This window comes from Daldinia childiae (genome assembly GCF_008694065.1).
Source record: "Daldinia childiae strain JS-1345 chromosome Unknown Scaffold2, whole genome shotgun sequence".
NCBI lineage: Eukaryota > Fungi > Ascomycota > Sordariomycetes > Xylariales > Hypoxylaceae > Daldinia > Daldinia childiae.
The window spans coordinates 1-23,645 of record NW_022984643.1 but is presented as its reverse complement, the minus strand read 5'-3'; the positions used below and the strand labels follow the sequence as shown (position 1 = coordinate 23,645).

Here is a 23,645-nt window from a genome sequence, read left to right as displayed (position 1 = left end):
ATATCTCCCGCCGCACCTGTCACGATATTCTGCTTCCGAAGTACAGTACCGAATGTTGGCCTTTGTTATTAGGATAACCTGGTACTAAATCTTATAAATCACGATGAGCGATATAAAGGAAAATGATCAGCTGCCGAGGATAAAACACGAGGCAAAGGTCATCAGACCCCTTGGATACCTGTAGGCACAACTACTACCATATCATTCAGTCTCGGAACTAATTCTGATGGGAATATCAATGCAGGGAACTATTCGAGGCAGCCATGCTCTCACTAGACCTTTACAGGAGCTCTATGCTCACATGCAGGTTTACGGTGCCTGCAACCCTCCTCCTAGCAGAGTCGCAGGTGAAATTACAGCAAACGGTTGAATCGGCTATCTCCCAGATCTTGCTAAAACACCCTCTTCTACGCGTTGGTCTGCGTGGTGAACACAGTCGCAAGCCCGTTTTCGTCGAGCTAGATGAGGTCGACTTTTCCCGTCACATCGAATGGCGCCACCTCGACGGCAGCAAGGATTATGACACCGAACTCGAAGCCATTATCAAGAGCCGTCTCAATATCAAGGTGGAACAGCCCGAGACAGCACCAGCATGGCGTATTCTTATGTTAAGCATCGAGGGCAGGGAATTCATCGATATCATGTGGGAATGGGGTCATTCTCACACCGACGGTATTAGCGCAAAGATATTTCATGAAGATATGCTGCGGCATCTAAATGACCTTAATAACAATTCAGCTCCCGAGGGATTTAACCCGGAAACTCGTATTCTCACGATACCCCTTGCCCGGAGGAGAGATCTGCTGCCACCACTTCACTCATTATGCGACTTCCCCGTCGGGATAAGCTTCACGCTGGCTACGTTGTGGAATGAATTCAAGCCGTCAGTCCTGCAAGCCAAATCCGAAGCGAACTTGTGCGCAACTTGGGCGCCCATCCGTCCTGGGCATTACGCGTCGGAGTACCGACACTTTAGCATATCTTCCATCGCTCTCCAAAATATCATAGCAGCATGTCGGGTTCATGGTACTACTCTGACGGGCCTACTACAGGCGCTCGCGCATGCCAGTCTCGCATGCAGATTATCGGACGAGCAAGCGCGCGCATTCCGAGGGTCTACAATCGTAAATTGGCGCCCGCTAATGAAGCGAGCATTGAATAAGAAGGCAAAGGCTAATGTAAGAGATGCAGATCTCGTGCGAACTATGGGGAATTTCATGACGACGGTAGATCATGTGTTTGATGAAGAATGGGTTATAAAGATCAGGGCGGCAAGTGTTATTACTGATTCTTCTCAACGAGGGCTTAAACATTTGGATGGTAAGAGAGGCGAGACTGAAGAAAATTTCAAGGATCAAGAAGTGGTCGAGCGGCGTATGCTCGCCCTCCAATCCTTAATATGGCCCGTCGCGAAAACGGTGCGTGTCGACTTAGTAAAGAGACTGGACGAGGGAACCAAGAACGACCAGATGGGTCTAATGAAGTTCATCCCTGACTTTCGCGCGTTGCTGAAGGAACGGTTAGAAAAGCCCAGATCCCACTCAGTTGCCGTATCTAATATAGGAGTTATCGATGGTAAAACCCCTTCGTCGTTAAGCAACGTCGAAAATCCTGTAGAAGGAGCCTCAGATGCTTTTACCGGGGCAAGTACCAAATGGTCCATCGATCGGTCGATATTCTCCATCGGCTCCGAAGTTCATGGCGCAGCGTTCGGGGTTTGCCTTGTCGCAGCGAAAGATGGAGAGCTATATGTGTCTTGCGACTGGCAGGAGAGTGTCGTATCCACGGAGTTGGGTGAAGGGCTAACGGTGGATTTGAAGTCGTGGCTAAAGTTCTTCGGGCGGGATCAGGCGCAATGAGCATTGCTCTTTCTGCGGTCTTCATGTTGCAACAATTGACGTGAAGTATATGCTCTGCTCTAATAGAGTGAAACAAGATCTTAGAATTCGAAGCGACTAGACTTCAGAAGACCACGAAGATTTATGGAAAGGAGTTGGAGAAGCCATGAGCCTTGCTTCCATGAGCTATAATATATACATTATATGAGTCGACGGGTCAGAAACTATACACTAGAAGATATAAATAACGTGTTGTACTTAGCTACGAAACTCTTCAACACAGCGAGTAATAATAATTGAGAAACTTTACTCGCGAAACTCCCTAATTAAATGCGTTGAAAATTCAAGTCGATAGCTTAGGTTTTAGACGCCTCTGGCGGCCGCCGTTTGCTATCTAAAGGGGAGCAAAAGGAGACTACCTTGTATTGCATGTGATACATTTTAGATCAAACATGTTCCTAGTTTTACCATTGACATCTACTTCGATAGTACCTAGTAGCTGCCTCCTTAGTAAGAGTAGGGACCTAGTTATATATTCATCCTACGTTGAAAACTTGATCAGCACCAAAAACAAGGTATACTCCCATGTAAATAACGCCTACCTTAGATCTAGGGATTCTTGTATACATCTATAAGTTAGGCCTGCTGACCAAATATCCCGGCAGATATTATTGTATGATGTAATATATAAGTACAACCTACTATATCACATATACACAGCCTGCTTAATCTGGCTTCTTACTTTGCATGCCTGCCTATGCATCATCCCACGGTACACTTCACAATCACACGTAAACGTTATCAAATATAAGGAATGTATTACGTCAAAAACCTGACTTCATTTAATACTATCAACCCTATTGTCTCGTCCATGCTTTCTCGGGTAGTACTGACGGTTCTTGTTAGGCATTCATAATATTCACCTGTCCATACAATTGAAGCACCTATATAGCTCGAACTACTAGTCAGCTAGTAAGCCATGCTAAAATTTCCTTCACTGAGTTGCGATAAGGCAGAATTACATACGCATTTACAAAATACGACTGATACCGACAACGTGGGAGGACTACGACACTAATCTGAGGTATCACATTGTGTCCCGACAGAATCCGCCTTACAAAAGCCACCCCAATCACACAGCCTGCGGGATAGCCTGCTTAAACCCTAGAAGATTATGTAGATTCTAGAACTCGCAGAATGGAAAACAGAGTAGTTTGTCGGTGGCAAAGAGTTTCCAAGAGTCGCGAACTGCGGACGGCGAATGATAGAAGATTAGGGGATCTGCGATGTAACTGTAACGCATTGCAGCTGTCTGTCGTGCAGCCCACCCGAACCATCACACACCCAGCTTATGTACACGCAGGGTAGCAAGCTCACGTCCTAGACTGGGTCCCGGGTGTGGGAGCTCGAATGAAAATTAGCTCAGACCGCGGGAGGCACACTCTAACTGCCATGGGAACCGTGCGATTAGCTCGTCGGCATCGCAAAGCCGTTGCGAATCAAGTCACTATGCACGCAGAGAGGATATGCGATATCAAGGGTAAATTAGGATAAAACCCTTCGCCATGGAATTCGTATCATATAGAAATAGAGAGCCACTTTAAAAGTCTTTGGTTTCTAAAAGAGCAAAGAGTAATGTCGTGTAATACCAAAAGGAAAGATGTGGAGAGGTTGGATACAAAGAGATCCCTGATCCATAAGCTAACAATAACGCATAAACCTCGCAAACTATCTCGGTATTAAGTAAAGAAACGACTAACAAATTCTTTGAAGCTTATCACATAAACGTCCCGTTTATATCCAGACATGTAACTTCTTTTGCGCGACTTGTGCGTGGTATATCATACACATGCATCATCTGATTGGAAACTACCTAAGATGATTGGAAACTCGGGGTCCATGTGTGTCTTTAGGGGATAAATCAAACCAGCTAAAAGTTAGCTTCCGTATTAGTATTGTTGGAAGATTGGGTTGGGGGTTTGTGGTGGTGTGGTGAGACAGGGCGACATCGCGCTGAAAAAGCGCAAACCCCGCACAAACGACGCATCGTCAGTTTGTATTATTGATTGGCCACCTATCTCTATGCTTGCCTTGATTCGGAATATCCATAGACCCACATCCCGAGCACTTATCTACAATATAAAAGGTTGCTACATGTCCCTCTTCTCTATCAACTTTCCAACTACACGCACGCATATATTTACAATCAGATCAAGATCAAACTTGACCAATAATATCAACCAAGCTATTTCACCTTACAAACCAACTACCATTCAAAATGAAGGGCGACTGCGGCTGTGCTGACAACTGTAAGTCATCTATATGATCTTTTCTAACCCCGCTATCCCCAACTACCTTCATTTCTAAAAAGGTTGCAATGCTGACTCCATTCTCTAACAGGCGAATGCGGCTCCAGCTGCTCTTGCGGCAAATAGGCGACCATCCATCATCCACAGATGAGTTGAGTTTGCTACTTCGCCCGTTTCCACTTCACTCTTCAACAGCGCCGAGCCACTAGGCGTTTTCGATACTACCTTTAATCTCTCGATGGATTATAACTTTGAGAGGATTATTGGATGATTTGAGGAGTTGGTTTATCGATGAACGATAGGAGAAGGTGTTTTGTAGCTACCAGCTAGCCAATCCTTTATTCGGAATACTACCTTTTCTGTGGCATGATTTATTTATATCATATGTAAAAGCAAACATGGTGATTGACTAACTATCTATGATGACTTCTACTCTTTCAAGTATACCAAAACATGTCTTCCATCCTTTCAAAGTGAAGGTCTGTCTTAGTACATCCATTGAGTACTTAAATCTTCTAGACTATCTTCGATGACATACGTATCCGTCTCTACGCGCTCGTAGTTGGAACCTAGAGAATGATTCTTGTAGTTTCGAATGAACCCTAGTCCGATTCTATCCCAAGCTTGTTTCTTTAACATAGACCTACTATGGATTCATATCGTAGTATCTTAGGTCCAATGTCGATAATTCCCTCGGAATAATAATTTGCCGCAAGTTAATATTCAACAACGAAACTTCTCAAACACTAAAAGAGGTAAGAAGATAAGATGAGAAGTATTTGAGAGTAGCTAAAGCATTGATCGACCAGGAAAGACCTTAAATATCAAGGAAGACAACAGATTATCGAGAAGGTAGCGGTTGAACTCGGCCATTCAGCAACATGATAAACATAAGGTGGATAATATTTGCATACAACTAAGAACTGAGGAGTACTAATAAATACAAATATCAACACACATCAGGCCTTACTTAAAAAGCAATTAATCAGTGGTCCTAGGGAGTTAAGTCTTCAGACGATACCTGGAATATATTCCACTTAAATTATGATATATGACAATTTCCGAATAAATATGCAGCAACAACCAGGTCAATAATCTTAGAACTTGCAGCATTCTATGAATCTGCTAATATCCCGCGCATACTGCTTATGACACATGATGCCTTCGGTATGTATAACTAGAGCTTCTATAGTTTATATAAGGATACTGTATCCTGACAGGCTGAGCTTAGATATTACTTCCTGGATATCATATAACTATTGCCTGTTTATACATTGATTAGGGTATTAGACAAATTACCATAGGTAAACACGAGGGAAACAACGGCGACATTAGCTTGCAACATATTTCCAATTATAAAACAATTAGGCAAAATATTGAAATCCAGGGATAACCAATGGCCATTGAAAAAAACAAATAATAGATTCTGGTAGTTAATACATCATGGCCGCTATTATATTTATTTTCTATTGTTACCTATATTGAAAGGGTTATTTGCACAAGATGAAGATTGCAAGTTTTCTAGTATTATTTATGAAAAGATGAAACTCCAGCTCCTTTCTTATTTATACTAAACCATGTTTATATTACAAGCTATTTGTGGTAGTTATTCTAACTTATTCCTGTTAGACATGAATCATCATTTTCATATATTTACTGTGCCTTGATATCGTTCCACTGTAAGAAATTCTTAAATTTAATGTTTCTTTGCATATCAAGTTTCCCTCTTTATTGGCAGGTGCATTTTATTTCTATGTGACCACCTCCTAGACGCGTCGCGACCATACAGAGTCGCGACCATACACACGCGAAAGCAGATCGCGTTCCTACCTTGCCCTAACACTCAAGCAGCTGATCAGAACTCTTCTCTTTTGTATGTCTTCTTCCGCAACAAATTTCTCATTCATTTTTTCTTTCCTTCCCTCCCAAAAACCACATTGCATTTAAGCAACCCCCCTTTCTATTAAAGGTAAGTCAAATCAATTTCAGTGTTCAACCCATCTTTAACTTCCAGCTTCTATTTTCCTCATTCCTACATGCCTTTTTGCAATATCCATTTGGTTTCCCTCTGCACAATTTTGTGCGGGAATGCAACAGCTGAAGAGAATGCCTGCTCTTTCTGTTCTCTTAACAGCAGCATCTCCATCCATGTAATCAACTATTTCACTTTACAACGTGGTCGCCTACCTGCCGCAATGAACAACAAGCTGTCGCAGCTACCCACGTTGAATCCATTTGACTCTTCTTTATTGACATCCCAGTGTTATTCTCCCACAGGAATACAAACCGGGTCTTGGCTAACCATTACTACTTTAGGAGGTTTGACTAAGTTGTCCGGTCGCTACCTACGCATTCAAGTCGGCATTTACTACTTAGACCTACTGGCGTTTTCTCCCTAAAACTGCTCGAGTTTTAGTTTATTTACACAAGGTATGCTACCTATTCTCTCCATCCATTTTCTATAGATCCCAGTCGGTGCATACCCTTAGCTATCCTAGGCTTCGGCTGGTTATCATGCTGTACATCTCGTCTTTATATACTATTTAGTTAACACCTTTGAGCCTCTACCTTTTCTTGCAGGGAACAGTTTCTATCGCTTGAAACTTGAAATTTAAAGGTCTAGAAACCTAAGATCTGTGCCAGGCCTTTGGTTTCTTTCCAATACCTTCAACAACTGCACCTTTTTCAGCATAGTCAATCTCTCTTGATATCAGTCAACCATCTGTCATAGGCACCATGTTTCAAACTGCAGAGGACCTTGGGGATCCCGGAAGAGGTAATTTCCCTCCACTTTCTTGCTTCTGTGTTGTATCTCTAGTCTTGTTTGGACAGCCGTATTTGCTTGATTTACCAACTGGTGAGCTTGGTTATGGTATATCAGATCTGTGTGGAATTGGAAATTCGAGACTGAACACATTGTGAACCTGGCTAACAACTATACTAATACTATAGGCCACGGGAAAATCCCTTTTATACAATTGGATTTGCCCAGGACCTCCAATACGCGCCAGGCTCGCGTCCTAAATCAAACCCGGGAGATTACCAAAGCTACCACCGGCCGTGTCATTGGCAATCAAGACCATAACGACAAAGTCCTGCCCCAGGACTCACAGCCCTCAGGCCATCACCCTGTTAATCATACAAAGCCTAAAAACAAAGGGACTTTTGTAGATTCGAACGAAGAAGTCGCAGCTCACAACTATTCAAAAGGCCAAAAGACCAAAGGCAGAATTGACAGCAAGACCAATTTACTAATTCCCAGCTCAGACTCAGACAAGATGTCTTCAGACAGCCATGATCTCTATGACAGTCAGGCCGCGTCTTAGGGACCTCGCGGCACTACTGGTCAAGGACTCAGCCTACAGCACTCTCCGCGCTCCTCCATCATTTCTGGCGATCAGCATCGTCGCCCCTTCGTCAAGGCTCGCATTTGCGTCTTCTTTCGAAATGGTTATAACTGGGTGGTAGGCATCTTCACCTTCTTCCGACCTGGTAATAATACAGACGCTGTCCAAATTGTGCTCTACTGCCTGATAGCCGCGGCCACGGTCAGCATCATCGCCAGCGCTAACATGCTGAAGTCCTTTTCGGATAAGCAGACTGAGGACGTGAAGAACGCTGTTCTTCTATGGCTGTTTGGCAGCATTGTCATTCTAGTTCTGATTCTCATCTTTAGTCAGCACCGCGCCTCTGGTATCGAGGAATGGGGATCTAGCCGTGGCTTGTATACAGAAGCACCGTGGATCGAAATGGGTAGCCGCAACTACCACCCTCGAGGTCGCCCTCAGCAACTGCAAAACCTTACCCACCCGCAGCCTGCCCGCACTGCTGTTCACCGAATCGAAGGCAGCGTCTACCGCCAGTCAGGCACTTCCATCGAGCAGGATATGGGTCGACATCGCCGAAGCGCAAATCCCCGAGACAATCATATCGACCAGCTTCCAGCCCAATATCTGCTTTTGCAGAAATACGGCAAGGCAGCTGGTAGTTCGGGAGCACATGATATTATTGCTCGAGCACAAATTCGTGACCAGAGCATCTCGTCTTCTGTGAACAGCGACAGCGATATTGGTATTGCTCGCAGCAGCTCTTTGCATAAGAAGGAGACCGGTAAGCTAGGATCACCCATAAAGTTCAGCACCTGTTCTGCGCAGGAGGATTCCGTAGTCACCAACGAGCAACTATCAACTATCACCTCAGCTTCGACTGGGTCTGGCCTTAGCGACATCGGCTACTTCGGCTCTTCCGAATCCAGCTCGCCTCGCCGTACCGGGCTCCCTCCCCGCGACAGCTGGTGTCTCGAACCTTCTTTCAGCTCTAGCACTCTTCCCACATATGGCAGCACCAAGCGCGATTTCACCAAAGCTAGCGTCTTTCCTCCTCGCAGTAGCTCGCTTACCGAATTTTCGTCGAAGGGCACATTCTCCAGCGCTGATCGCAAGTACGAAGTCGATACCAACTTTTCGTATCCGTATAGAACTGCCTACAAGGAACTCAGCCCTATTATCGAGCGTGCTAGCGAGGCTCACTCTTCACCTTAGGAGATAGCTTTGAGCAACTACTCCCCGCTTGCATCCTTGATCGTATTTGATGATTTGAATCATTAGTTTGGCACTGATACGACACGAATGTGGAAATCGGAGGTTCTTGGCCGTATCATAGTTTCTGGTTTTGTTTTTTTCCGCGATCAACTTTGAAGTACCAGCTCAGCTTTGATGGAACCTCCTCTAGACTGTTAAGTCTGGTTCCAATAATAATGTACTGGAACTACGCCTACAAGGTCAGTATTTCCTCATTATTCATATCATTATGCATGCTGACCGTTTCGCTTAGAATTGAGTTTTAATCACGAGGGGGTATATACCATATCCTTTCGCAAACCATTCTTTGACGAGAGACAAACACACACTTAGCTTTTATTTAGCCTCATTGCAAGTTGAGAGAGGAAGTCATTTTGCAGATAGTGGACGCGGGATAATCCGAGCTATTAGTGTAAGGAAGGTTACAGTTTTGATTTTGGCAGTTGAGATACTTGTGTAATATCGTGGCCACACGAACCATAGCACCTGGTTGATAATAAAGAGCTTGTAATGCGAATATCTCATTCTGATGTCGCGACCGGGTAACTAATAAGTTTAAAGTGTCTCTTATAACCATGGAGATTCTGTCTAAGTTCCTACGTGAGGGACCTAGGTTCTGGTTCGCTAACAAGGTCCGAGTATATGAACATAATACATGCATAAGAGCAAGATCCAAGATAAAACTACCAGAATTCGCGTATAGTACACACCCTAAATTGCTCGGTCCGCACGGGCACGGTTGTCCCTATATCGCTTCTCTTTCGAAACAGCCTTCCGCCGCCTCCTCCAAGAGCGGTTCAGATCACCCCGACTCTCCCAGAACTGCCTTTGAAAATCACTAGTAGGAGTTTGACCGTCACTACCAGTATGAGTGGCATTGGTACTGGTTCCCGCGTGCTGACCGCTGTCTTCTAGTTCTTCCTCATCATCCTCGGCTATATCATCCGCAGAGCCCTGTCTCGGCCATAGATTGAACGTTCGACTAGGATGCGCCGTATCCGGAGTCGGCGCGGCGCTCCTTAGGTTTCTATATTCAAAGTCTTGCTTTGTGAATGGAGTCATGGGAGGTTGGCTCGGGGGACCCATGGCGCTTTCATCTTCTTCGATGTCATCGTCGTCCCCGTCAAAGAAACTAAAAGGTTGAGCCTCGTTGGGTATTTCAGAGCCTCCTTTAGGTCGCTTATATAACGCTTCGAGGGGGTGCACTTTCGTAGCAGCCGGCGTAACAGGGGGTATCTTAATGGTGAGGCTGGTGGTTGAACCAGAAGATTTCGGCCTTGCAGACCCCGTCTTCAGGATTGATACGGGGCTGGTTAAAATTTGCGTGTCTAACTTGAGCTTCGCAGGCTGCTCGTCGCCTTCATCATCGTCTGAGCTATCTACAGCCTGGCTGAGCATCTCGGCAACGTCGGAATCATCAGAAGAACCACTACTACTTGACGTATCATCGTCCTCTGCAGAAGTTGCCAATTCGGGGGGCTTGGATCCTGCCGCTGGTTTTGAAGAATTAACGCTTGGTCTCTTATTCACGACGGGTTCGACAACAGCTCCGTGCTCGTCCACCCAGCCAACGCCATCTTCAAAAGACATAGCCCCTAAGCTTGACTTCTCAGTGCTACTCTTGAGAAATGAAGGATGCTTCGTCGTGTTCTCGAACTCGTGCATGACCACCTCGCGACCGTTTTTGTGCTTCTTCTTTTTGGACCCGTCGGGATCTTGATTATCCTTCGACGATATTCTAGTATCTGGAAGTTTCGTCTTGAACAAACATTCCGGCTCGTCTGTATATTTTGACTTGGTCTCCCTCTTCTTTTTCTTCCCTTCCTTAGATTTCTTTTCCTTCTTCGTCTTCCGCTTCTTCTCGATCATCTCGCGATCCGAGGTAGTCCATCCGCGCTTAACTTTTCGACCTTCCAGTTCGACTCCGGGTATCACGTCAACCTCGCGCTTCCTCTTTTTCTTTCTGTCCTTCTTGACTTCGCTTTCGGTAGCCGCGCCTGTGGGCTCGGGGATAGATTCGGGTTTGGCCTTCTCAATACGCATTTTGATTCCTCTTAGGACGGCTCCGTTTAATTTTCTTTTAATCTTGTCCGCGTCAGCCGCAGGTAGATCGACGAAACCGTATTGCTTGTCAGGAAAGGTTTCTATAGTGTGATACGAGATGTTACGCGCTCGAGGTAGGACAGAAGAGGGGACAACAACGTTAAGCAGCGATTCGTCTAACGGCGTAATATGCAATCGAATATACGGAACAGGGTTGGGTGTAGATATTGTCGTAGATTCGGAAGGTTTACGAATTGTAGCCATAGCTGCGCTACCGCGATGCCATGAAAAAAAGGCCTTTGTTTGATCAAATCGGGCGGCTAAAAATGCGACTACGAAGTACAAAAGGTGAAGAATCCAATACTATCTTATCAGCGTATCGGTGTACCGGTAGCTCCATCTAGACCCACTTTATTCACCTATGTGGATCCCGTATTAGCCTCGGCGTGTATCGGTGAGCAACGGTGCGGTTGTTAAAGTTCGGCTCGCGGACTCCGGAGCTTAACTTTCATCTCCCGAACAATTCATACCCTAAATCTCACGATGGCGCAAAAGTTACCCCCGCTGAGATTTGTGAGATCGGTTAGCATCCGGAATCTAATATAAGAATTACTACTAATTGCGATTGTTTAGGTATTAAAATCCTTCATGGCCGAGTCCGGCTTGGAGCCGAGGTAAATCTATTCCATACCCACGATATTTCACGTAGCGATACTGATTCTCTTCTATTAGGCTACTGGGACCACACGTAAGTTTGATTTAATATATTATAACTGGTACTCGTCTAAGCCTGTTGATAATCATAGTTCAGAGTTACGAACGCCGCTGCAGGGAAGGTCGATTTCGAATTGGATATCACTAAAGACCACACAGTAGGATACGCCATCCAGACACACATTTGTTAAACACCTACTCATAATCTACTTCTAGAACCGTCTAAAAATCATACACGGGGGCACAATTGCTAGTATGGTAGACCTAGGGGGTTCCCTAGCCGTCGCATCGATGGGGCTTTACGCTACAGGCGTGTCAACAGATCTAAACGGTGAGCTCACAACACATCTATAAGTTGAAGTAACGCTAACTGGACAAGTCACTTACCTAAGCAGCGGTGGTAAAGTTGGCGACAAGATCACCGCTACCGCCGTTTGCGATAAGAGTGAGAAACGTTCTATGTAAGCAGGAGAACTAGAACTAATTACCATTCGCAGTGGGCAAGACACTAGCTTATACGTCTGTAACTTTTCGGAACGCCAAAGGCGAACTCGCTGCAAGGGGAAGTCATACTAAGTAAGTTGCCATTTCTTTGATATGCCTTATTCATAATCTACTAGAGCGAGAAGTTTCTAACTTATTCAGATATGTAACGCAAGCTTGGAAGGCGCAAGAAACACCATTCACACCCCCTGATAATGCAGAGATCGAAGAGGCGTAGATTTGACACTTTTTCAAAGCAGGAAACTTGTTCGATATACTATTACGTCTTGATGGATTCGAGTAGCTAAGCATATAAATTAAATATAGCTACATTCAGGTGGCTGTAGAAACATATTGATTCATCTATCTGAATCATATCTCTCTACTCATCTTGTCAGACTTCAAGGAAAGAAGCTGCCTTCCTGTTTCACTTTGCCCCTTTCAACGATATATAGTGCTCTTCCTAGAAGCATGCGGGGAGGTTAGGTAGGCTGGTTGCTAGTGAGGCCTTTCTTGACAAAATCCTATATTGCGCTCTACTTGTTGTCTAAGAGACATTCAAATAAATGTCATGTTGCATTGGGGGATTAAAGATCATAACTTCCTACCCTCAAAGTTCGGTTATCAACGGAGGAAGATCCTCATGTTCCTGACTCAAAGTCCCAAGCCTAGATCTTAGTGCTGAACTCGCCAGAGTAGAAACCTCTGCGTCAACAGCCGAGCTACTCCCCGAAAGACTCTTGAAGCCAACCAGATCCACCCCACTGCTATCGTAAATATCAATATCCTTCATCTTACCAGCCTGTATCTTTCCTCGCACACGTCCAAGGAACTGCCTTGCTGCAGCCCGAACACGGGGCGAGGTTTCGCGATACTGCACCTTCACCTTCTCCAAGGCATACGTTTTAGTTATACCTACGCCGAATCCCATAAGCATGGAAGTACCGACCTTCAACGGGCTTATGGGCTCTCCTAGAAGGATTGGTCGAACGATAGACTGCGTCCCGTTGTTGACAGCTCCTGAAATTCCGTTAGCCAGAGCCTTCTGCGCCAGCGGAGTCAATGCTCTTTCGCCGTATCTAGCGCTAGCCGCAAACGCTTTAGCTGTGGGCTCAATCAACTTGCCGACTGACCCACCGGCGGCACCCGTCAGCGCGTCGACGAGGGCATCCATTCCGGTGTAAGTATTACCTTGGATGGCAGCGCTGACATAGCCGCCGGCGACATTGCCAACTGCTCCCCCTATTGCCGCCGAAGCGACTCCGATTACGGACGATGCTGTGGCGGCAGCTACTTCGCTAAGCCCGAACGCACCAACGGCGGCGCCGAGACTTGCTTCGAGAGCTAGGCCGACGCCGGCGGTGACGACGGCACCGATGACAGCCCCGACAACTAAGGCGGTAATTCCGAGGGCAGTTTCCCACGATTGCCCTAGGGGATCGAAATTATTGATGGGGTCACCCTCGCAATATGCGTATCGGTTCTCTTGGTGATTGCGATCCATAGAAATGAATCCCATGATTTTGGGGCTGTAGTATCTGGAGCGCAGATATACTAGCCCGCTCGTCTCATCGCAGAATTCCTGTCCGAACCCGAAGTTTGACCGCGAGTCGACGGTGGACGAGGGGCTTGCCTTCCCATAGGCATCGTACGTGATGGATGTCTCGTGATCGTCGCCTACCAGCAGCGCTGTAGAATTCACAGAGTCGAAGAAGTAGTCGGGCGTCTTCTCGTCCGTGTAGCTTGCGACGATAGCCTTGGATCCAGTGAAGAAGCTCGTTTTCTCGGTTGATTTATTCTCCTTCAAGACAGCCAGTGAGTTAACCTTGCCGCTGTTATAGTACATTTCAACCGTGTCTGAAACACCTTTACGGCGCGCGAGATAGTCATCCGCTCGATACTCAAAACCCGATGCCATGCCTCCAGTTTGGACTGATAACAAACGATCCCGATCATCAAACTGGTATTTCTGGTCCTGGTTATCGGTGGCCAACCGCCCCAGTGTATCGTATACGAATCCAGCATCTGTGCGCTGGTCGATTTCATTATATGACATTGTAGTTGTATTCCCATCAACCGTGGTGGAAAGTATGTTGGAATTGCCGTCGTACGTATACGTAGTATCACCGAGGCCTGCCGAAGGACGACTATCGAACGTGACTTGGCCGAGACCATCGTATGCGATAGTGCGATCTATGTTCAATGTTGAAGCAGTAGTTGACTTGGTTATAATATTTATGACTTTTCCCTTCCCATCGATAATGTAGGAAGAGTCAAGCAGTGTCTCGCCATTAGACTTCGTGGCAGTTGTGCCGCTTAGACGATTGAAACCATCATACCGGATCGTATTGACATAAGAATGTCCGCCGACAAGATTAAAACCAACACATTGACCGTTGCTATGGTTAACCGTGCCATAGTTGTAGGTTAATTTCTCCGTTTTGCATGACCGACTAGATACTTCCCCAAACGAACCGTACTCGGTTGTCCGAGAAACGCCAAAGACGTCTGTTTGCGTCACGAGTCGACTGTACTTGTCGAGAATATTGACTTGCGTGAGACCGTCACTGTAGGTAGTTTTATCTAGAGTACCGTCCAAGGTAATACCATACTTGATGATGTCGTCTCCGTCTTTCACCTGAGTTATATGCCCGTCAGAATCGTAATCAACCTCTATCGAGCTGGAAGGATAGGTCGTTTTGATGAACTGTCCAACATCATCGCAGATGGAATTCACTTCAGACCCGTCGTATCGCACAGTTTTGCTAAGCCAGCCATTGGCATCGTAGTAATTCAGTTCTTCCTGGCCAAGCTGGTTTTTTGTCATGGCAAGTCGATTGTTCCAATCGTATATGTTGATGGGGCCTCTGACTTGGTATTCCCTGCCATCAGCATACGTGGTATCCTTGATCCACGTATACGTGTTACCCAATAGATCGTAAGTGAACTGGCGTTTAACGATATCTGTACCCCCGACAGCCGAGCCGATGATGGTGCGTGAGAAAACGAGGGACTGAGGGCCATATTCAATATCAGCCTTTTCAAGCGTAATACTATCTCCAGATGACTTAGGTCTCTGGATTTGCGTTGTGCTAATGGGTCGTTTATTCCCATCATATACAGTATTAGTCTCGAGAATGTACGTAGCTAGCTCGTCACTAGAATCCGGGTAAGTGACGACTTTGAGCGCCTCTGTGCGTCCGTTCAGTTGAGTAACAGAACGGATGTCTCCGTTAAGATCCTGAGTAATTACAAGGTTTACGTCGTCGTATTGGTAGTTCAAGACATTTTTCTTTGGGTCGGTCACACTACGAGGACGAGATAATGCGTCGTAAACGTACTTGGTCACCAACCCTAGATTGTCCGTTGTTTCCTTTACTTGGGAAAGAAAGTCGTACGTTTGACGCCTCAGAAGCCTAGTGGCTTCGGATGAAGTTGCCTGAGTTGGATCTCCATTGTCAAGAACTTCGGATTCGCGTCCTAAGACATCGTACTTCGTAAGCTTGACGTAGCCTCCAGGTGACTTCACACTTTCCGAACCACCTTTTGGCCCAACAGTGTAAGTGTTCGTAGTGACGTAACCCAAGGCGTCAGTGTGTTTAATTAGCCTGCAGATATTGTCGTAGTCGAACTTTTCGGTCTGGCCTAAAGGCAAGGTCTTGCTTATCATCGGCCCTGCGTACTTGCGCATGTCATATTTGACGACGGTGGCGTTTTTGTCCGCGTCGTAGACCGTTTGGGTAAGCGTGCCACTGTCAAAAGAGTAAGTCATCGTATTCGTTACTGTGTCAACGCTACCATCGGGCACCGACGCGCCCGGTGCCCAGGCCAGAGTGTCTGTGATGGTTCTACCCTGGCTGTCATAACCATATGTGTGCCGAGTCCACGGCTTGAGCTGCTGACCTGCTCCGGAAAGGAAAGATGATGTAGTAGAAGCCACAGCCCTTCCATCTTCGGTTGCTGTGTTCGCCGTCTGTTCCTCGGACTGGGTGATCTCATCCCGCTGGGTAGACACGCTTACAAGCTGGATGTTACATGATGTTGTCATATATTCATTTGTTGTTGTTGTCTGCTTGACGCGACCACTACCAGAGATATTGACCTCCGAGATTCTGCTAGTCAAGTTGCCGTATTCATTGTATGCGGAGCTAGAATGTGTAAGGCACTGCCAGACCGGGTCCCCAGTAGGGTTTGTATTGTTGAATGTTGTTGTAGCAACTGGATAATTATACGCGGTAGTTCGGGCTCTTTCGTCTATCGGAATGTCATATTCGTATTCAGTCTGGTAGGCTTCTACAAAGTTGCCCTTGTTGTCAAGAGAATATTTGATTTGTCGGATAGGTAGATGGTAGTTGTTGAAATAAGTAGTTGTCCTGGCTACCCCATTTCCATCCTTATCGTTACTTGTCTTTGTTACATCGTACCTTTTTAGCATTAGTAGGTAATTCTTAGACAGCGAGCCTGGTATCCTTACGTGTAAGATAACGCCCTTCCCGCTCCATCCATCAAGGCGTCTGTAGCACCAGCCATCTTGAGACCGATGGCGGCACCGGTATAGGTACTGCCACCGGAGAACCCTCCCAGATCGTATGAGGTGTTACTATATATCGTATCATCGGTGTCCATCTGATAATGATTGTCGACCTTTGGCATATACTGTGCGGATCCATTCCCGTCTAGGTATTCAACAGTACCCCACTCATATCTTGACGATAGTCCAGTGGGATACGTAATTATAGACAGAACCTTCGACCTACTATCTCCAGGAGAAGGCTGATAGTCAAAGGACGTGATAAGTTCTGCAGGGTCCTGGATGGTAAGAATGCCATCTTCCGAGAAGTTGATTGTTGTGTATGAGCCTGTAGGAAGCGTGATTACCCACTGCTGAGACTCCTGATATTGGAAGGTAATCCGTTGTCCCCAGGAGTCTTGGACGAAATCCAGGAGCACGTTCTGCGAAGCAACACCACCATCGGAGCCCTGAAGATAGCTATAGTAAATGAAATTACCGTAGATATCTGAGTTCTGCAAGGGCTTGCCTTCAACATCAAAGTACACCTTGGACCCGTCAACCTGACTAAGCTGGTAACCGTATTGTCCAGGAAGTCCAGAAGGTAGATCTTGAGGAGGGACAATTTTCTCAAACTTGATGCCGTGGTTATTCATGTACTTCAGGCCAGAGGCATAGTCCTTGTCGTCGGACCATTCATAGTCGATGGCATAGGTATGTCCATTTGCAGTAAGACTCTTGCCATCTAGAACGTAGGGAAGATCGAGACTCCAATTATGTGGTAGACCAAAAGTGCCCACCGTGCCGTAACTATAAAACACGTTCAGACTTAAGTCAATACCGGGTCTGACGCCACGAAGTTGCAGCAGCTGTGTTGTATAGTTCAATGACCCCGTATTAGGGTTTACGGACTCATTTTTCTGGGGCACAATATGGCTGAAGGCTTGTGAGCCTTGGTACTGTCCTGCGTCACCCATATTGGTTCTATCAGAAGCAGAGGAAGGTTCAAGTAGGAGTGATTGATCTGTATTTGACATTCAACGGAGTCATTAATAATATAAGCATTGAAATCCCTAAAACCGCATTATGAACCTAGGGAAAGCATAACAGCTTTATCATCATGGAAGATGTGACATCTAGGAAATACTGGAAGTGTACTCCAAGAACGCCCGCATACACTTCAGAAGCTGAAGTGTGCCCAGAGATATCAGCAGCTAGCTTGCCTTTGGCTGAAAAGCATTCGGGGTTTGTGTATCTGTCAGACTTGTTCACGCTGAGTGCGAGTATGATTGGAAGAGCGGGGCCAATATTGAAAGCAGCTAGAGTAGGCAAGTATCATTGACGTACAAGAGAGATTCCAAGTAAGTATAGAGTCAAGGGGCAAGGCGTCTCCTGTATCTACTAGTCACAAGGGCGTACCAGATGGCAATTATTGAATCGTGCATGCAGTAAGATACTACGTTCACTCCCATGCTTGTCAGTTGAGTATCGAATATCTCGAGACATACCTAGATAGGTTAGATTAATGTATATTACTTTGCATTTTCTGCCGAACGGATTTCAGCATCGGCCACCCCTATATGAGAAATATAGGGGTTTCACCACAGTTATAGATCGGGGTATGGCAAATCACGTGGGACAGTCCTCGCAGAAAGTAATTTAAATAGTCAATCTAAGTAGCTTCGTGAGTTTCGAAATCTTTACCTTCAATACTTATCAGTTTGGATTGCCTAGACCGCAGTAATCTTCTCCTGTGGAATCTCGTAGGGCTCGTCTAATTTCTCTTCTCATAATTTGAAAATGCGTGGCAGAACGGACTGTCTTGCTCTTGCTTTTGCAGCCTTTGGGGGCTTCGTAGCCGCAGAGAAAGGCGGTTAGTTGAATACCCCCATATAAGTCGTATGGCAACATAATCACTAACGCCTCTATTTAGCTGCCCAAATTCACGGATGTGTCTGGGTAAACACAAAGCCAGTCAAACCTTACATCGTTAACTGGACTCCTGGATCTTCAAGTGACAGGTGCATGAGACTTACGGGTTCTTCTGCATCCATGACAGTCTCGGCCCAAGGACTTACTTGCCAAAACCTAGGAAAAGCTGCCGTCGACTCCAGCGGGCTTTGTTACTTCAAAGAAAGCTGGTGGGGTATTTCCTATACGGCCATTGACGCCGCCTACTCAGGCTCGACCAATAGTCAGTGGACTACAGGACCGGCCAATTCGGATATCACTCTCCACGATTATAGTGCCGGTACTAGTGTCTGCTCCAGCGAGGCACATTGTACAGGCATTTTCGTTGAATGGCCCAATGATGCCAATGCTAACCTATACGTGAGTATACCTTTCAGCTGAGCTTTTTTTCACATAACTAAGTCACATAATTGTAGTTTGTCTTCACACCCGGTGCGGTGGGTGATCCAGGGAAAAAGCCTAAGGACCCTGACAATCTTGATGAGCTTGCCGAACATGAATTTGAGTCGGGATATAGAGAAACTATGAAGTTAGTTGCTCAGGAACCGGAACCTGAGATCTAGACCAGGAGGTTATGTCTTCCGTAGAAAGGATACGTAGAGCTAAGCTTTTAAACGCAAATTATGGACATTCGCTTGGGGAAGGCCTTGAAGACTGAGAGTACATTTCGAATATTTTATCATAAATTGAAAACTTTACAGATTAAATTGTCGTCAATTAATTCATCTCTTTTCTACAAGATATCTCGTAGGCTTGATATTCTCCTGAATTTAATCAGCATTATACCTCGGCAGATTTCGACTGTTACTAATGATACCGGGGTGTGATCTTTTCATTAACTTACGTTTACTGACATACTTCCGGCACAGTGAAGAGAAGAGAGGAGAAGCCAGTGATCAAATCGTTTACGTACTTTGACTTGCAAGAAAAGCAATAGTGAGTTTTTCGAACATGGATACCGGCTTTTCCGATATTTTGTGGCTACCTGCATGGACTGTTGAAGAGATAGAATGCCACTCGCATAACAAAACGGCTTTAAAGAAGTTGATGATGTGGGTGGGACTATAAACGGGTCTTGTTAGGTTGTGTTACAGACCAGGGAAGTGATCAAAGATAAAGAATGCCGAGCAACATCTACTCGAAAATATTCCACGATAAACGCACTTCAATAGCCTAGGGCCTCTGAATAAGCGGGAATATCCAATTTCAAAATTTTATTGGCCATTACCTATTACTTTGAGTTCAGCGAGCGTTCTTGTTCTGGATCGTGGTATTATATTGTCGAGAGATGACTGTAAATACAATATACAATACATAGCAATTACTTTGTAATACCCCTTAAATGTTATCACCTAGATTATTGCTGACAGAGTTATTCCGTAAGTACGGCCTGGTGTATGTGCGAATACAGTTAGATAGAGAGTGATAAAATGTGTTATGGCTATGTTTCCCTCAAAGGGGAGTGTCTTGAGTGAGTATCAAACTGGCGTTCATTCAGCTTCGGTTTCAATCGCACGCTGCCCGAAAGGTAATAGACGCGCTCAATAAAAACCCCTCACGCATACGCATAGGTGATCTTACCTTCATACTTCTCGCAGAAGCTGGTCTGAGACAGTGTCTCTCGGGCACTCGGGCATCATAGGCGAGGCATCGGTGTATGAGCCATTCGATAGATCGATAGATGAGCCGTGTCAATCTACAAGCCGGCCGTCAGTCGGATAATACATAACTCCGATTCGCCAGATACGACCGTTAGAGAATAACGTTAAAGTGGTGGCGCAGCTTACTGGCTTGGCGGTCCATAAACTGCGCTAGTCATTGTGACGCTATTCAGCCGCTCTGGGGTCGTTGACAGTATTGCCGGGTATGTAGGCTATTCGAAATCTCGTCATGTTTCTTAGGGTCATACAGTGAGCTTATGAATTATATTAACGTTACACTCGGCGCCTTATTCAGCAAGACATCTTTTCCGTCAGTTTAAACAATGTAGTGTATGAATCAAAACCGTTAGCAAAAGCAAATCCCGGTCTAATCGTCAGCAGTCTAGAACATATGAGAAACCAAAACGCCACGGCTGCTCTCCCCTCATCTATTTCTGCATATACTACTTCCCCGATGCGATCAGCCACAGTGATAGGAGGTAGCTGAGCAGTTCTCTACATTGGACATTGTAAGTCACCCAAGCCATCACGAAGCAAGGGGCAGGCCACAGATGACAATCATGCGTCATCACGATGCATTTGAAGTACATCAATAACTAGAATTTTTGAATCACGCCTCTTCAAATAATCTCACTGCATGTCAACTAGGGGTAGGGTCAGTATAGCAACGAACTTTACTATGACCGAAACCAAACCCCGTCCAGCCAGCCTCAGAGGCATTCGAGGTGATTTGGGTCTAGTTGGAAAATCACTTGAACAAACCCCTAGCTGGGAGGTTATAGAACCGACGCTTTGCTCGAAAGAACTTTCATAATGTAGACGAGTCGCAGCACAGTTCTCATACTCTCTTATCACTTCTTTCTCATAGTTTCACCCAATATGGATTCCCACGATGTTGAAGATGCCGTTGGAGATGGAGATCTTAATGACTTCTCATGTTATATTACCATAAACAATCTTTCAGATGAAGATCTCGGCCTCAGCGATTTCGGGGTCAACGGCCGATATGGCGTATGGCCCGAGGGTATGCCTCTTAACACAATCGATGCCCACTCAAGCCCTCAGATACAGCTCAAAGACCCCAAAAGTGAGTTCAACTTAAGAAAAACATTACGAGAATTGTGTACTAATTCATTAAAGTCTATGGCGGCTCAGAAGGGTGGGTAGAGTATGAAGCTCTAACTGGAGGTTCTCCTCCAAATTTCAGGCTAGAATTTTCGTGTCCCGAAACACCTTGGTCCCCGAACTACTTGAAGGCGACAACAAGTAACCCTGACTTATACGATCTGAAAGTGCTGCCATATAAAGAATCCGGTCACCCATTCTATGGTATGAGAGTCACGCACGAACGATTTGAATAGCATACTAACGTAGGATAGGGCAAGTCGATATTCAAATTACGGGATCGAAGAGCAACGACAAGCTACCTCACAAGGCGCTTCTCAGCAGCAGTCATGAGAATATCCCCAATATTAGGTATGGAAAAAAAGGCGATTCCTTCCAGGCCAAGTACGACATCGGATTTGACGGCGCGGCACCTTTGGTTACCAAGCAGCCCGTACACGAGACAATTGGCATTGCTGCTTTCATCCTATCTAATAAGCCCCTGCCTAAAGGCACCACTTATCACAATCTAAATGATAAGCAATGGGAGTATTTCCGCGGTGTCCTGTGGAATGATGACCCATCGTGCTATCTTTTTGATGACTATACGAAAAAGAACCACGAATTCAGTACCGGTCTCGAGTGGTATGAAGACTTCGAATTTGGACCCCCATCTTGTATGATCCAACGCTCTCACTTTGGCGATCTCCAATTTCTTCACGGCATGGGCGCCACCGTCGGCGAAATGCCAAAAGAGACCCAGAGGAAGATACTCAAGTGGTTCGGAGTCATGTACAAGCTCGCCTGCGGAAACCAGGAAGTGTCCGATACGGATCAGCTTCAGCAGGCCTTGGGAGAATGGTTCGACTCCGGTACCACTCCTACGGGCCAAAGCTCACTTCGCGACCTTATTCTGGCCAGTACGCCAAACTACTTTCAGACAAATATTCAATGGCGGGCGCTCGGTATCTGCTTACACATGATTACGGACTCTTATGCAGTTGGACATACTCAGCGACGACTCAAGAACCCCGAATCTTATCTCGGCCGTGATGAGGATGAATACATGGTCTTCAAGCCCGGAACAGTAAGTGAATCTCCGAGACATCTCCTTCCTTCTCAGCGGTTTTCAAATACTAACACGGGATGTCATAGTGGGGTGACTGGGGCGCCGTCATTAACTTTCACTGCTATGCCGGGCAGGACAGCGATATACATGCTCACTACGACGGTCTCGAAGATGCCCCACTACCTGTGCCCAAGAACCTAGATTCTTTCAACTCGATCATTGGTGCACGGAATGCCATCGAAGGCTGCAAGAACTTGATTAATTTCTGGGCGGCAGGGACGAAGTGGGAAGACGGCGTAGAGACGTTCATGCAGACAGAAATATTTGCAATCGACGACGACGCGAGCCCGTCCAATAGCCAGGTTGACCAATCCGGTCCAATTTCACTGTCGTGTTGTAGGACCACCACTAGGGGAACCAATATCAAATATCGCGCAGGCCTTTGGAAGAAGCTGAACAGCTTGGATTCACGTGTCTTAACCACGGGTGATATTGCGGCCAAGATACTGCGACGTCCTGCGTGGAGGGCAATCATGCTCACGCTTTCTCTTATAGGTGTTGGTATCATTTTAACACTTTGGACATTTAAATATTCAAAGATGAGTAGATAAGTCATAAGTTAAAGCAGGAGGGACAACTTATTTTAAATGACCTAACTATTAGTTATCTTAGTGTGTTAAGACTAGAATTCGAGGAGCAAGCTTCGCCCGCATCTCCTTTCGTTAGCGCCACAGGCGCCACGAAACCCTAACTATTAGTCTTTTAGCTTTCTACGTAGAAAGCATTTAAATTTGGTGTGGCTTTTGCCCCATTTTAAAAATGCCGGGGGTAGAAAGCGTTTACGACTATTTTAAATACTTTCTACCCATATATTAGGTCTAAATTTAACCAAAATATATTAAAATAAAGCCTTTAAAAAGACGATTCTAACGGTATATCCGGATTCCTTATACGACTTAAATTGGGAGGTGCATCGATAAAAGTATACAAGAAATTTTTTGGTGGTTTTCATTTTGATAGGGTCGCACGTACCATCAACCCCTACACCACAACCGTCAAACTAGACCAAATTTGGACTAGTGCATAATTTTAGTTATTTTTTAACGAACCAAAATATAAAATTGAAAAAAATCAAAACATGTAAAAATATTAAAAAAAAAAAATAATGTTATACGTATAGGGTATATGCGCCTAATAATTCCCGGGTAACCCCTCCGAAACCGTTACCACTACTGTAACCGTTACAACTAAGGTAACCGTTATATAACCGACGTAACCGTTGTGACCGTTGTGACCGCTGTGACCGCCGTAACGGACGTAACTGCTGTGTAACCGACACGTAACCGATGCAACCGCTGACGAC

At 45.6% G+C, this 23,645-nt stretch overlaps 6 protein-coding genes across 7 annotated transcripts; 4 read left to right on the top strand and 2 right to left on the bottom strand.

Moving 5' to 3' along the window:
- Positions 1-103: 103 nt before the first annotated feature.
- GL218_00954 (uncharacterized protein) lies at positions 104-1,859 on the top strand (the record flags this gene model as incomplete). The annotated part of the gene is made up of 2 exons (XM_033577402.1): positions 104-180; positions 245-1,859. 2 exons carry the CDS (start codon positions 104-106, stop codon positions 1,857-1,859), a joined length of 1,692 nt encoding a protein of 563 aa, XP_033439539.1.
- A 5,024-nt stretch (positions 1,860-6,883) lies between these two features.
- GL218_00953 (uncharacterized protein) lies at positions 6,884-8,688 on the top strand (the record flags this gene model as incomplete). 2 transcript variants are annotated; one of them, XM_033577400.1, is made up of 3 exons in its annotated part: positions 6,884-6,923; positions 7,100-7,278; positions 7,474-8,688. In XM_033577400.1, the coding sequence occupies 3 exons, from the start codon at positions 6,884-6,886 to the stop codon at positions 8,686-8,688; spliced, it is 1,434 nt and encodes a 477-aa protein (XP_033439199.1). The 2 variants fall into 2 exon arrangements, with proteins under 2 accessions (XP_033439199.1, XP_033439200.1); XM_033577401.1 differs by lacking the exons at positions 6,884-6,923; positions 7,100-7,278 and having other exon boundaries at positions 8,035-8,688.
- Positions 8,689-9,438: 750 nt separating this feature from the next.
- Positions 9,439-11,034, bottom strand: GL218_00952 (uncharacterized protein; the record flags this gene model as incomplete). The annotated part of the gene is made up of 1 exon (XM_033577399.1): positions 9,439-11,034. The coding sequence occupies one exon, from the start codon at positions 11,032-11,034 to the stop codon at positions 9,439-9,441; it is 1,596 nt and encodes a 531-aa protein (XP_033439538.1).
- Positions 11,035-11,313: 279 nt separating this feature from the next.
- On the top strand, positions 11,314-12,205 carry GL218_00951 (putative esterase C31F10.02; the record flags this gene model as incomplete). Its single annotated transcript, XM_033577398.1, has 8 exons — positions 11,314-11,352; positions 11,404-11,444; positions 11,503-11,518; positions 11,577-11,642; positions 11,701-11,815; positions 11,864-11,929; positions 11,982-12,060; positions 12,130-12,205. 8 exons carry the CDS (start codon positions 11,314-11,316, stop codon positions 12,203-12,205), a joined length of 498 nt encoding a protein of 165 aa, XP_033439202.1.
- A 372-nt stretch (positions 12,206-12,577) lies between these two features.
- Positions 12,578-17,454, bottom strand: GL218_00950 (tRNA3(Ser)-specific nuclease WapA; the record flags this gene model as incomplete). The annotated part of the gene is made up of 3 exons (XM_033577397.1): positions 12,578-14,160; positions 14,443-16,391; positions 16,442-17,454. 3 exons carry the CDS (start codon positions 17,452-17,454, stop codon positions 12,578-12,580), a joined length of 4,545 nt encoding a protein of 1,514 aa, XP_033439201.1.
- A 3,534-nt stretch (positions 17,455-20,988) lies between these two features.
- On the top strand, positions 20,989-22,631 carry GL218_00949 (uncharacterized protein; the record flags this gene model as incomplete). Its single annotated transcript, XM_033577396.1, has 4 exons — positions 20,989-21,196; positions 21,250-21,438; positions 21,489-22,300; positions 22,369-22,631. Coding segments are annotated over 4 exons (1,472 nt in total), but the record flags the coding sequence as incomplete, so codon positions are not given.
- Positions 22,632-23,645: the final 1,014 nt, after the last annotated feature.